We start from the raw sequence: 14,108 nt of genomic DNA, 5'->3' as shown, positions 1-14,108 counted from the left end.
ATTATTATTACTATAGTTATAATTATTATTATCACCATTATTTTTTTTTTATTGTTGTTGTTGTTATTATTATATACCGTTCAGTGATCAGCTGTTTCAGATCTAACGCATCTCAGTTCGGTGACCGGTTTGTGGGATTTACGATGCAGAAAACTGAAGGCGCAAAGGGCAAACAGTCATTGCCACGCTTTACTCAGACGACAAAAAACAGCAAAACAGGTTGTAAAACTGTCACTCCAACTGTCATCCTAAAGTCATCGACAGACGATTTTCCTGATAAAATAACACATTAAATAGTTTGCCAAACAAAACCAAAAAATATATGCGTATAAAAAAATTTCGCATCGTTAAAGATTCTGCTGATGTATAAATATGTCGACTATATGTTTTACATTAGATATTTTTCATGATCGATCAAAATAAACGCATTGCAGGCGGTAAAATAAATCTTAAAGAAAGCCAACCATTGAGTCCGCCCAACAAAAGTCACCGAAAATGCTCTGACGATTCAGTGTATTTGTCTAAACCTAATTCTGCTTAGGAAGTTTTTAAACTTCTGTATGCTCTATCCTTTTATTCAGCCACCCTGCTGGATGAATGATATAACTCATGCTGCTTTTCTGCTGCGATCAGTGTTGCCGAGTAATTTTTCCCCTCACAGAGCAATACTTTCCCACGATTGAAGCAACAGATCTTGATTTTTAAACAGCAGCAGTGTCTTTAACATTAAACACAAAACAGACAGAAAAATACTCAGTTTAATTAAAGCTGCGAATCATTTCCTGAACAAACTATTGTAAAGTTTACATTCAAAAGAAGCAACGAGAACATTATCGCAGATCATGATTAAACTCTCCCTTCAAATTATTAAATCCGATATTTGAGTAGGTTAGATTTGATCGAAGAACTAGTCTATTGTAGTAGCAGATTATTTTTCCTCACCGAATATGTTTAACTGATTTAATATTTTCCTAGAATGTTTTTCTTCTTCCAGTGACAGCTTAAAGTTAACAACATAACTTTATATATAACTTATGCATTTTTCACTTCTTTTTATACCGGCCCGTGGAGGAGCTGAGAGTGTAAAAAGTCACCGCTCTGTTTTATTTGATTTAAATTAGAGTTTCAAATCCAAAAACAACAAACCAAACCGTTTTCAAATTTCAGCAGTACAGTCGATCGGTAGGCCGTAAAGGAGTTAAAGGTGGTCTAACATTCACTAAAACAACAGCAAAGAGGAAATATAATAGACAAAAAATTCCCTGCGTACTCATCCACATTATCCATGCCATTTCCTCTTGGAATATTATATGATAGTGCTGTTTCGATAGGCTAAAGTTTCCTTTTTCCTTCTTTTAGAAAAAAATATCCTCAAGGATGACATAGATGTCCCAAAACGCATTTGAGATCTAATTATATGAAAATGTTAAATATTTTTCCACTGAAAACTAAAACTGTGGTTGAATTGAAAGCACATGTTAATTATGATGTTATCGGCGCCAACTGACAATATGAAGAAATGCGGAAAATCAGACTTTGTGCTTTTCTGCTGCTCATGATGACCGTGGGTCTGCTTCTTCTAACAGGCCGGAGAATACAGGCTACCACCCCACAGAGAACGTTACTTTAGAGTTTCTGACACTCGTGAGCGACACTAAGCTGTGCATTTAAACAAAGAAATATCAGCCCACTTTGTACCATATAAAATCAAAGGATGATCTTTTAATCTGCTTTGTGGGGACCGTTTGCGTCCCTAAACCTACAGAGCTGACTGCTTGGATGATTTTGTGTTGTGGCTTCGTGGATTCGTGAGTAGGTGTTGTATACCGGAAAGAAACGATAAAATTGAGCTTAACTTTGTGCATTTTTTTCTCTTAAGCACTTCGTTGCTCATCTGTGAGACAGCAGTGACCTTAAACGACCAACGTTCGCTACACTGATCGCCCCAGGAGAGCTTGGCGCACTGCGCCCTGGAAAAAATAAATAAAGGGGGGGGGAAAGCGCAGTAGCCTGCACCTTGGTTGGTGTGTGCTTGCTCACAAGTGTCCCAAGAACATCTGGTCTAAAGCCATATAAAGAATTTATAGGTAAGTTCCATGTGCAGAGACTTACATCCCAAATTGGTTTTGAATGCTTCTGAAAAGAGGCCAAATATCCAGACTGGCATCTCCAAGTGCCATCTTTAAAATGTGCAATCAATAATCTGTTTGTCAAGAAAGCAGAGCCTTTGCAATGATCATGAGTTATGCTGCTGACAAGATCTGTTCTTGTTTTGAAGCTGAATTTTTGTTCTTTTGAACAACAGCCTCGAGATTCTTTTACGTTTAATATTTTCGACTTTTTGCTGGAACGTTTAGTTTAAGAAATACGACGTAAAACGGGCGAAAACGACCTTCAGTCAGTCTCTGCAGTAATAATTTCTTACTATGATGTACAACTGAGATTTTCAGTTTAGCCAGGCGATTAGAGGCCTGCGTACGGTCAGCCTGAGTTTAGGTGAGTTTAAGCACAACTTCTGGAAGATCTTTATACAGTCTCCCATTGCGCTATCAATATAGTTATTCTAAAATTATTTTTTTCATATGACAGTATTGCATACATTTAATCCAAGTTTTGCTTTTCTTGAGCTTTTTTTTTTTTTTTTTAAAGATTGATCATTATCTTTGCGAAAGGACCAGCCGCCATGGCTTATCATTTTTAAGGAAAAAAGCCTTTTATCCTCGCCCGAAGGACTTAATCGCTTCTAAATATGTACTCTTCTTACTTGTTGATATTTGAGTGTAGCTTAATTACTGGACTGAACTTGAGTTTTCTACAAAATCTGATTTTGATTTTACCATTATAGCAGCGTTTTAAGAAACAAAGATTCATGTCAGTTTCTTCAGAAAACAATAACCTCTGTATTCGGTGTTTAGGAAAAAAAAACTGCAATCATAGTTCGTAAGACTAAATTCTTATACTTGTGAACTGGGAAAACTTTCGAGCAGTCTGTCCTCATACCTCGGAGAACCTTAGAGGGGCGGTGCTGTCTTCTCTCCTCCTCCCAGTTCTAGCTCTCACAACGGGAAAGGCTGGCTCGGGGCGTGCGCTCTTGCGTGCAGCTCCCAAAAATACTCGGAGGGGCGGGGGGGCAGAGGCGGGGGGGTGAGACAGCTAGACAGGAAGACAGATCCAGATCGATGAGACCGAGGTATAGAACCGCCATCGAACTCCTCGACAGCAGAGTTTGTTTAGTGCTTGATTTCTTCCCACCTTTAAGCTTCTTTGCGCACACTGATCCCCCTGCTCTCCAAACCAAGAAGATGCCCAAATCCTCTCCGCGCGTATTCCCATGGCCCTCCCTGTGGCTGGCATCGTTGCTTATTTTGATGGTGCAGTCGGTGCTCTCTTCCTCCTCTACGTATCAGAGACCTGCAGTCGCTGGGAAGCGCCAGGGCTTCTTGGAGAGGACGCTGGTTCTCCTGGATGTCAACACCCGCAGTTCAATCAGAGTCCTCAACGAAAACTTCCTCTCTCTGCAACTGGACCCCTCGATCATCAGAGACGGATGGCTGGACTTTCTGAGGTACAAAAGAACCCTTTCCTGCTTGTCGTCTACATCGATCTGTATGGGTGCCCTCCTCTAAAATATTTGGAGGTTCTTTTATTCATTACGCACGCAGCCACGTTGTCTGAATTGTCATGGATCGATCCAGCACGTTTCTTTCTCACTCCGGGAACCGAGCAGTCCAGTTCTCCATACTGATTCTGACTGAGGTTCGCAAAGTTTTACTTTAAAAAAAAGACTACACTGAGAGTGAACGATTCCTTCAAAAACAGTCCATTTAGGGTTGCTGCTGTTATAGTTCGCAGTGTGCACTGTTGCGTCAAGATTTGATAAAAATGATCTAATGTCTATCTAAATCTAAAATGCAAAATGTCACTTTCATAAGTTAGCCAATCTACTTTTCACCTTCTGAAAATAACTAAAAGAACAGATTGGCTGGTTCTAATGGCAGCTATGTTGCATTTTTTTTAAATAATGAAGGGTAACTATTTATTTATTTACTGCTGACTTTTCACCCTGAGTATTTCTCTGAACAGTGGGGGGAAAGCACAGACTGAGACCACGACCCGCGCCACTGTCACAATATTTTGGATAATGAAGCACAGCATTATTAAAACCCAGAGTTTCCGTAATAACTTTAAAGTGTGTTTAAACTAAACACACTGACAATACCCTAAGAAGTCTCTGGCCCGCTATGACATGGATTGAGTAATGGCAGATAATGTTATTCGGTACTTTGTGCAGCTTCTTATATAAACTGGAAACCACTCAGTGACAAAGAGTGAGCACATCTTAATACGCGCATGGCCCATTCTCGGTTATTATTTTACAGTAAATGTATGACAACATTTGATTTTTTTTTTTTTCACATAGCCTTTACACTTCTACGTGTCACCTAACCACTGTTCCCACTTTGGGTTTTATATTTATAATTATTGTAGTTCGTATTGCTGTTTGTCACCCTTATATTGAAATGACGAGGATTCACGTGTGTGATCAACCAAAATTAAAAATTCAATAAGACTCGTGGGCCGTTTCCGCATTTTTCATAATTAAACTGGATTATGTGGTTTAGACTGACAATCGAGCAAAGTAGAAGTCTCTCTCTATACTTTGAATTAGTGTAAAAAAAAAAAAAAACCCAAGAAAAACAAACAAAACAGTGAAAACTTCATACTCACTAAATATTAACGTAGCCTGAATAGCTTTGTATGGACTATACACGCTCCTGTTGATCGGCCTCTATTTCACGTGAATAAAGCACATGAAGAAGTAAAAGGCAGTTTGAGTGTATGAAAGAAAATGGATAAACAAACAGCAAGTTAGTTGGGGAAAAAAATGTATAATTTAAAATATTGAGGATAGAATTGTTCGTCAACTACACAAAGCATATGTGTGTGTGTCGTTTTAATCCTTTGTTCATCAGCTTGTGGCCCTGTACTACCTGCTGTGGTGGCTGCCAAATGCGCCGTGGGTCTGCAGATGAGAGGGGAAAAAAGTTTTATGATAGACCTGCAGCAAATTAGCAGTTACGGGAAAATCCCATTTCTTTTGTAGCTAATCTGTTTAAATAGTTGGATGGTCTGAAGTAAACGGAAATGAAGAACGGGAGACAGGAAGATAACAGAGAACGACGACTTTTTACTGACTTTAACAAATATGTCCCTCGTTATAAATTTACACAGGTTAGCAGTTTTAACGTGTGAGTCTAGTCTGTAAAAACCACCCAGTTGCTGAAGTGTTTTCCTTTTTGTCCCGTATCCGCAGCTCCAAGCGGCTCGTGACCCTGGCGCGAGGCCTGTCGCCCGCGTTTCTGCGCTTTGGTGGAAAGCGAACAGACTTCCTGCAGTTCAACAACCAGAAGAACCTCGCCAAGTTCAGAGGGCCGGGACCAGACTACTATCTGAAAAACTACGAGGACGGTGATTAGACACGACATTTTCTCCTCTCTCTCTGGCCCCAGTATTTATTTTAGACCGACTTTTAGAAGATGATTAAATGTTTGCTCTCATGTCAGTCCCCATTTCTTTGAGGGAATGTTAAATCCTCTGAAGCTAGGGTTGCCGAGTTCTTCGCAAAATGCTGTGCTACGCTGCCAGTTTAAGGACTCCTAGCTAAAACGAAAGAGAAGACGAGAAAAACAGAAGTTTAAAAGAAAAGTTAGAAAAAAATATTTTTACTAGCCGCTACAACCGATTTTAATATATCGCTCCTATAGTATGGCTATGCCTTTTTCACAGCAGAACGTTATGACATGAACACAGGTGTTACTAATCACCTAATTAAGATCACACCTTAAAAGCATAAAACCTTCATTAAAGTTGTTAGTAACACCTGTATTTACCTACCTACCATTTCATGTCATATGGCGGTTTTTCGCCGTGGTCCGCAGAGCCAAATGTTCAGTTTTTCATAAATAAATAAAAATAAAAACGGCAGATATTTGGCTAGGTATTTTTATATAGTATGCCTTCACTAAAGTGTGTTGACAAAATATTAGAAACACGTCTAAGTATAACCCAGTGGACTACAGTTTAACGCATCCCTAATGTGTACACTCTAAAATGAACATGGATTAATTTTATTTAGATAGTTTGATCAAACACTTCATGTTAGAGACATGATGAAGGCTGGGCACATTGTAGACTAGATTGTATTCATGTTAGTTAAATGTGTGTTGTCAAAAAAGTCACAACTGAGGATGTAAATGGCGACGTAAGGAGGCGGTCGTATATACTTAGTCTTGCTAGATATCAATAAAACACGTGTGTTACTTAGAATCATGTCTGTAACTCTGTTACTATTCAATCTTCTGGTTTTGCCTGTGTGTTAAACTGCCGCAGCCTTTTGGTTTCAGTGTGACTCAATTAAATTTTTAAAATTAAAAAAAAAAGAGATGTACAGTTAGTTTTTGGTGAAAATGGCAACATAGGTTTCCCTATGGCAACAAATTAATAAAATAATAATTTCTTCCATTTATTCTGGTTCTCAGATATTGTGCGCAGTGACATTGCACTGGACAAGCAGAAGGGCTGCAAACTGGCCAGCCATCCTGACATAATGCTGGAGCTGCAGAGGGAGAAGGCGGCCACCACCCAGCTTGTTCTGCTAAAAGAGCAGCTGTCCAACATCTACAGCAACATTACAATAACAGGTAGGAGATCACACACACACACACACACACACACACACACACACACACACACACACAAAATAGGTCTTTTTTGGCACTTATTCATATCCTGGCATATTGTCTGCAGTTTGGTCATACACATGCACGTGCACTCACATGAGGTTCAAAGCACACCAGTGTAAACCATCAGCTTTCAGAATGACAAATGTAATTTGTAAAGAAGGAATGTAAGGATGGATATAGGGGTGCAACAGCAGGCAAGTAAACAGAGCACTGACATTTTCGCTGGTTACAGTTAACTCAACCTGACCGCAGAAGGAACCCTGACGTCCTGATGTTGGGTGGGCTGCATTTCTTATCTGTTTTCCTTTGTGATTGATTGGGATGGAAATAAGACGCTGCAGGAAAGGATAGTAACAGAGGCAAAAGTAAAATATTGGATTTACGTTTTAAAAGTATTGTAATGCTCGGAAAAGTCCACAGACCTGGACTTGGTAATAAATTGGCTGCGTCTGTCAGCAATAACTAATTCATGCTGTTTGTTTGGTTTCAGAGGACTTTGGATTCAAAATAAAATTGTTGTTGATTACTAGGAAAGGTGAAGTCTTATACACGCTCTTCTTATCTTTGTTAGCATCATGAAAAGTCAGTGGGTCGGAACTGTGTTTTGGGTTGGTGGGATTTTTATACCAAAATCAGAACCACCCAAAAAAAGAGTTTCAAAACCTTTAAGGTCGTTTGGAAAGTAATGTTGGACTTTGGAATTAGCAGGCACCTGAGTTGAAGGGAATCATTAGATACAGTGATGTACATGACCACGTGTTCCCTGTCTGGAGACAAAAATATTTGGCCATGTGAGTCTTAAAGTCATTGATAAATTACATAAAGAATCCAAATATACTTTAATTCAACCCAGTTGAATGTGCCACTAATATTTTTGGTCATAACATGCAGAGAACAAAGAAGCCTCGCATGAGTTGGTCTACAGAGTATTTTTCATGTATTCAGACTGTACTGCTTCCCTGGGACAGACCCTCTGTGTGTTGCTGTATGAGTGATAGAGGCAGATATGAAGACCATACATCAGCTGCATATTTTCAAATAGTCTCAAGTGCAACAGTGAAAACACGGACATATCACATTTATCAAAGTAGGCAAATACACAGAAGAAGAATTTGTACCTGCTCGGGTGTGGGGTCAGTTCACAAGTTCAGGTCAGGAGTTATTTACTGTAGCACCCTATCATTAATACTGATCTGTTGACTGTGCAAAAAAAACCCATGGCCTTGCAGTATTTCATTGTATCACTGCAGGAACTTCAGATTTTACACAGAGTCCCAGCGTTTTTGGACATCTACTGCGCATGAGAGTTTGTAGTTTTTTGGGGTTTTTTGCCGTTTGTTTCTTTGTCTTTTTTTTAACAGTCAGATCTATTGTTGATCAAACATGCTGGTAGCAATTATGTAATTATATTTTCTTGCATTGTTCTCATATGTTGCTCACATGAATACAAATTTAAAGACACAGTACGAGCAGTTAGTAATGTGGATGTTATGGCCAAGCTGGTTGAGACATGCAACTTCTATAAGTTCAGAAAAGGATATAACATGACTACTGTGCGAACCTGTAAGATCAGCAGAAAATAGTGTTGGAGTATCCAGTTCTGCAGTTCAAATCTCAACAATACCCAGTCTTATTACACACACAATGTTGTTGTAATGCATTGACATCATTTGCATGATCATTCTGGTATTTTTTGAGTTGTTGTTTCTTGAAAAAGAAATAGCCATAATCTTAAAAAACCATGGTCAGGACAGCTAGTCCCAGTCTTACATGTAGGTTAGTGCTAATGTTGCTCAAAATTAAGACCACATTTCCCATAAACCCTGCTGCTTCCTGTCACAAAGAGGATGTTAGCAGCAGCTGCAGCATAGAGGAGAGGCACCAACTTGTCTCCATGACCAAAAGATATATGTTCTTTTATCCTTTAAATACTGTTTTGAAACTGTATTTAAATTTGCTGAAGGAAGTTGATGAAGTATAATCTGGAAATGTTGATACATTTAACCTTTTGTGAATATGAACTAATTGTTATTTTCCTAGATTTGAGACATTTTAAGTGTTTAAGACTCATGGAGAATCATGTCCTATTGAATGGTAAAACTTCAGTTTGGAGACACATAGGGTAATGGTAGTTTTACGCAGGTGCCACATCTCTTATCAGACTGCACTCAGTTTAGCAAAAGACACTTTACTATACTGTAAAGTCTTTTCACAAAAACATCTAATTATTCCAAACACAGGCTAAGCTAAAATAAATTATTTGAATGTATTAAGGAAGTTTGTGAGGCTATTGGTTTCTTTTAATGGTACAAAAACAAAAAATGTGGAACCATTAGTTGAGAGATAAGTCACCAGAATGCACCCTGATGACACTGAAAAAGTCCTGAAAGTGTGAACATGTTTGTGTGTAAAGTCCAATCTGTGCAGAAACTTCATCTCTGTGCTGGAGAGAAACGGGGGTACAGAGGCACTAAGGATGTGTTTAAATATGGTCTGGTAACAATTAGTCAAGATCTGTGTGTGTGTGTTTGTGTGGGTAGGTGTGTGTGCTTGTGGTGTGTGTGTGTGTAAAGGCAGGTGGTGTTTTAAAGACCTTTAACAGTCTCTCTCCATCCTTTTCCACTCACCACTGTCTGACCTTTGGCCTAGGCTTGTTAGAGCTATCAGTAATGGGGCCACTCTGAGTTTACATGCGCACACACATTCAGCTGGGGTATGAAGTTGAGAAATTACCATGACCTTAGACAAGGTCATGGCCAGCGTCATTTCATGTCTCTCTGCAGGAGAATATTCCTCCATCAAGGATCACTTCCTGGACTTTTTTCTCTTTTTCTTCTTTACTTTTTCTTCTCTAACTCTATCAGTTTCCCTTTCTTCATAACACAACGCCTCTCTTATATTTACTGTTAGTCTAGCTATTCTGATTTCACATGAGGATAGGCATGTTTTACACTGAATGAAGCGACCAGTCCGTTCAACTTGGGACATTGAAAACCTCGTCCGTGTATTGAATACTCGGATAAACACAACTCAATTTAGGAACTCCTATACTGTGTTATTCTTGTCATATAAAACTGGAAGATCAGTATTTGTGAATAGGAACCAGAAGAAAATCTTCCAAAAACAGAGAAATCTGAGAAGCAAGAGTGAAGAGGAGGACATTGTCAGTAATGAGGTCTGCAGCTGCTTGCAGGAGAGTGAATGGGAAAGCAGTTTTCTATTTTACTTTAGAAGTATCAATGATCTTGAAATGTTTTCTTTGACATTAAACACAAAAAGAACTCTTTTAATCAGTGTTTTTATGGTTCTAGCTGAAAACAGCTGCACTAATGGGCAAACTGCATTGTGTCTACACAATTATTTGTAATATATAAAAAAATTGAATAACTTAATGCGTGCATCAAAAGTTTGTGTATAAGTACACAGTGAAAAAAATTATTATCATGTTTGTAAACAAACTGATAAACAAGGAAACAGTATTTGCCACTTTTTGTTATTATATTATGTTGTTGTGTGTGTGTGTGTGTGTGTGCGTGTGCGTGTGCGTGCATACCTCAACTGGTGACAAAGATACAAAAAGCTACAATGTTCTTTACTGTTAAAATTTAAAAGAAGGGTCTGTCTTAAGCCAATACTGGGAATATTGAATATTATGATATGATTTCTTATACCTTTTGTAAAACTGCATAAAATCAATATTTGTCATATTCAATGCAGCCCTACTCAGACACTGAGGTAACAGTATTATTTGGTCAGTTATTTTATGTTTACATGCATGGATAGTTACATCATTGGGGAGAGGAAGTATCTTGATGAAATATGGCAGTTGATTAGCAGTTGATTTCCTCATGAAGGCAAGATGTCAAACTCCAAGATAACTGGCAGTTTTGTGGTCCTTGCTAAGGCCAGCTGCTGCTTGTTGGAGAAGCTAAGAATGAAGATCACTGCAGAAGGAGTAAAGTTATTAGGACTTTAAATTAGTAGCGTCCCCTGCACAAACTATTGCAAAGAGGAGTCATTCAGATGGTACAAAGAGATTAATTAGTTTTAATTGAGTGTAGTGAGACAAAGATGACCACTTCACTTGATCAAATTTTGGTTTGAGATAACACACTTAAGAATATTATTTTAATGTAAGATGAGTCAAATGTTGGCTTCATGATCTAGCAGATGGTTTGCAGCCTGACGTCACAATTTAGCCTCTACTCTTTCTCTGTTTCTTAGTCTGATCTCACACTCACAGTATTAAGTGACATGAATGTTTACAGGATTTAATCAGTTGTTAGGTATACGCAAACATTACTGAGAGTAGATCAGACACTAATACCATGAGCCTCTCTCTTTAAGTTGGCACAGTCTAAGCTAGAAACCGCTAACAGAAAGATGCATAGCTCCCCAGGAAACATGAGAAGAATGACAGAAAAGTGAAATATGTTAATGTATTCTTTTTCAACAAATGTGCTTGTGCACTTGATAAAGGTCATTATGCTTAAATGAAGTCTTGGCCACGTAGTTTATTTGGCGTGTGTACACTCCTACCCAAACATGAAGTCTACATGTAAAACTGAAGGTTTTTTTTGTCAACGACTGTACGTTTCATTGACTTAGTGTTCAGATTCTGAGTTGCAACATATGGGAGAATAGAGGAGAATTTCACTGTGTGCATATCTCAAATGTTCCACAGAGTTAGAGGATAGCATTTCTAAGCCTGCTAGAAAATATGAACAGGGCTGGACATGCAAACTTTGATTATTAATTTTGACTGTTTTCATTAATACTGTACACACTGCTGCACTCTAGCTTGTGAAACCAGCTGTACTTTTGTGTACACACTTGATGTAAAACTGCACATCAAATGTGTAAACACATATTGAAATATTTCACCCCAGCTCAGATATCAAATCGGATTTTTTGTGCGAAAAGCTCCTATTCTGTGTGCAGTACAACTGTGAAAACCGAAATGAAATTCTTGACAGAAAGCGTAATGAGACACTAACATACAGGAATATGTTAAAAATCTGGAAAGACAAACATTAGGAACAGAACGGGGAATTCACTGAACATCTGTGAATGGCTTGAAAATGTTTTCATCAAAACAAACTGGCACAGCTGTCTATAGCCTCTAGTTATAACTTTCTCTTTTTGAAAATCAAAACACATTTTCTCGCAGCATTGGGAAACATGCTCTATCCTTTGTATTTGTTCTGCTCACCAACTTCTCCCAGACCTTTATCGCTCTTCTTCTTAATCATATGCTTTAAACTCTTTCGTGAGCGACCAGAAGTGTTTCTCCAATGCCTGCCTTATCTTTTTGTTTAAAATTCCCTCAGTTAGTATGTTCACACAAGGCGTGAACTGTAATGGATTTGGTTTTTGGTGTTGCAGCTGCTTCAGTACCCGGACCATCTTTAGCTCACTGCCGAATACAGATTTATGAGAGTTTCCCCTGCCAAGTTTCACACGGTAACACTACAGTGCAGCCAGTTGCCATGTCAGCAGGAGAGTGAATATAATCTGCTTTGATTTGTATATATCCATAATGATATTATTAGATATGAGCAGCTATTGTGGTTCTTGGACAGAGTGGAGGTAATTGAAAAAACATTAAAGGTTGTGTGCATATTTTTTCATGCAACGTATTGCCCAACTGTTTACTTTCTTGTACTATTAAAAGAAGAGATGCTAGAACCCTGCTGTGCTGTCCTGCCAACAACTGAAGGGAGTCAGAAGCATAGCGTTTCTTTTCACAGATACGTCAAGTGTGATTTTTGTGTATTTTTCTGCCTTCAAACTGCACTCACACTTTGGTGAAACAAAATTACTGCTGTCTTATTTTAAGTTTGTGTTGAAGAGGTTTTGCAATAGTAATTTCACAAATTTCAATTAAATTCTTTTGTATTTTTTAAACTTTTCATTTATTACAAAGAAGAAATATTTAAATTGGACTGTTTTGTGTTCATTATACTAATGATCTCATTTAGTACTCCATAAACATGGGTATTCTTTACACACTTTTTCAAGTGACATTATGGTAACGTTCTGCCAATTCAAGCAGTAACAGCAAACTGGACAAAGACGAGCCTATTATGATAATACCCAATAAAAGCCAAAATGAGCTTTTCCAAATTAGCGTTGAATTCTGTTTGAAATTCAGAATTGTTTTATGGTCTTAGGTTTTACATAGTAACTTTTTTTGCAGTATTAGATTAGATGCAATACACACACTTATGAAAGCGCATGAGAACCAGACTGGGGACAGTACTGTTGGTATGCACACGCTGAAATCCGGGCACACACTTGATTTGTAGACTACAAAAGTCAATATTTGTCTGACAATGACCTGCCTGAAAACCACTTAACAAAACAGGATTTATAGTTACAAAAGGGATCCATGTGTCAAAAAACACCATAAATTTAAAGTGAGTAGTAAAATTATTAATGTCTTCATTACTTGCACATCTTGAGCAAATTTTCTGCACTTTAGTTACCTATTGGCTTAAAATGTATCCCAGCTGCTTCTATATCTTCTGAAACAAGACATGCTTTTTTCTTTTGGGTTTTTGTTCAGAACCATAACCTTCTTTGTAGTTTTTTTCATATATATTTTGTGGCTTTCAGGGATTTACTTCATTGCATTTGTCCTCTCGGTCACCATGTGTATCATCTTAGCACAGATGTGTTTAAAGTCATGTTCATTTTAAGTGTATCTGTAATAACAACCATTCTCTAAATAACTTGCATCATTAGATTATTCATGTTCATGTGCACACTGAAAAGATTTGGATCCAGACTTAAACCCTGCGGCACGTCACTGCAACCAGTTTCACACACAGAGCCATTTACAGCATAACACAAAGTAGTGAGCTATCTATAGACAAAGGAGCTCAGTCAGAACATGACTACATGTGAATTTGTATGACCTTTTTTTTTGTGTGTTTGGCTGAATTTATAACATGCTTTTTTTTCTCATTCTTACATGTCAGTTTACAATTATCACCAGTGATGTAATCTCAGCGTGACAAACTTTTGATTGCCATATAGCCTACTTTTTTTCCTTACTCTTTCCACATGGCCTACACAGATCCAGAAGTGTCTGTTTTTCCTTGATCGAAAGAATACCCAGTGTTTAAATCATGGATGGACATAACATGTAATTCCATGTGTTTGCAATATGCCCCGAGACAAGTGCCAGCAACCTGCAAACGAATGTCATTTTAATAGCCTGATGCATGGGAAATGTTTGAAAGCAGTCCTTCCTCTCCCGTGATTGTTTGGCATGACATCCAACCTCCACATTTTTCTTCAGAGCTCTAGAAAACATACGTTTTGTGTCAAATTTCAAATCATGGCACTGTGTTCTTGACT

The 14,108-nt window shown here is 38.1% G+C and overlaps 1 protein-coding gene across 3 annotated transcripts in view; it reads left to right on the top strand.

Moving 5' to 3' along the window:
* Positions 1 to 3,258: 3,258 nt before the first annotated feature.
* Positions 3,259 to 14,108, top strand: part of hpse2 (heparanase 2) — a 50,697-nt gene continuing 39,847 nt past the window's right edge. The window contains exons 1-4 of one of the 3 annotated variants that reach the window (XM_039622160.1): positions 4,678 to 5,017; positions 5,105 to 5,232; positions 5,315 to 5,469; positions 6,540 to 6,701. In XM_039622160.1, the coding sequence (XP_039478094.1) occupies positions 5,207 to 5,232; positions 5,315 to 5,469; positions 6,540 to 6,701 (343 nt within the window). In that variant the 5' untranslated portion in view covers positions 4,678 to 5,017; positions 5,105 to 5,206. Of the gene's footprint in view, positions 3,566 to 4,677; positions 5,233 to 5,314; positions 5,470 to 6,539; positions 6,702 to 14,108 lie in introns of those variants that run through there. The other 2 variants (XM_031758745.2, XM_039622159.1) reach the window with 2 other exon arrangements.

The sequence above is a fragment of the Oreochromis aureus genome, linkage group 13 (assembly GCF_013358895.1).
Source record: "Oreochromis aureus strain Israel breed Guangdong linkage group 13, ZZ_aureus, whole genome shotgun sequence".
NCBI lineage: Eukaryota > Metazoa > Chordata > Actinopteri > Cichliformes > Cichlidae > Oreochromis > Oreochromis aureus.
Note: the sequence above shows the minus strand (reverse complement) of the source record. Positions and strands in the feature narration are given on the sequence as shown.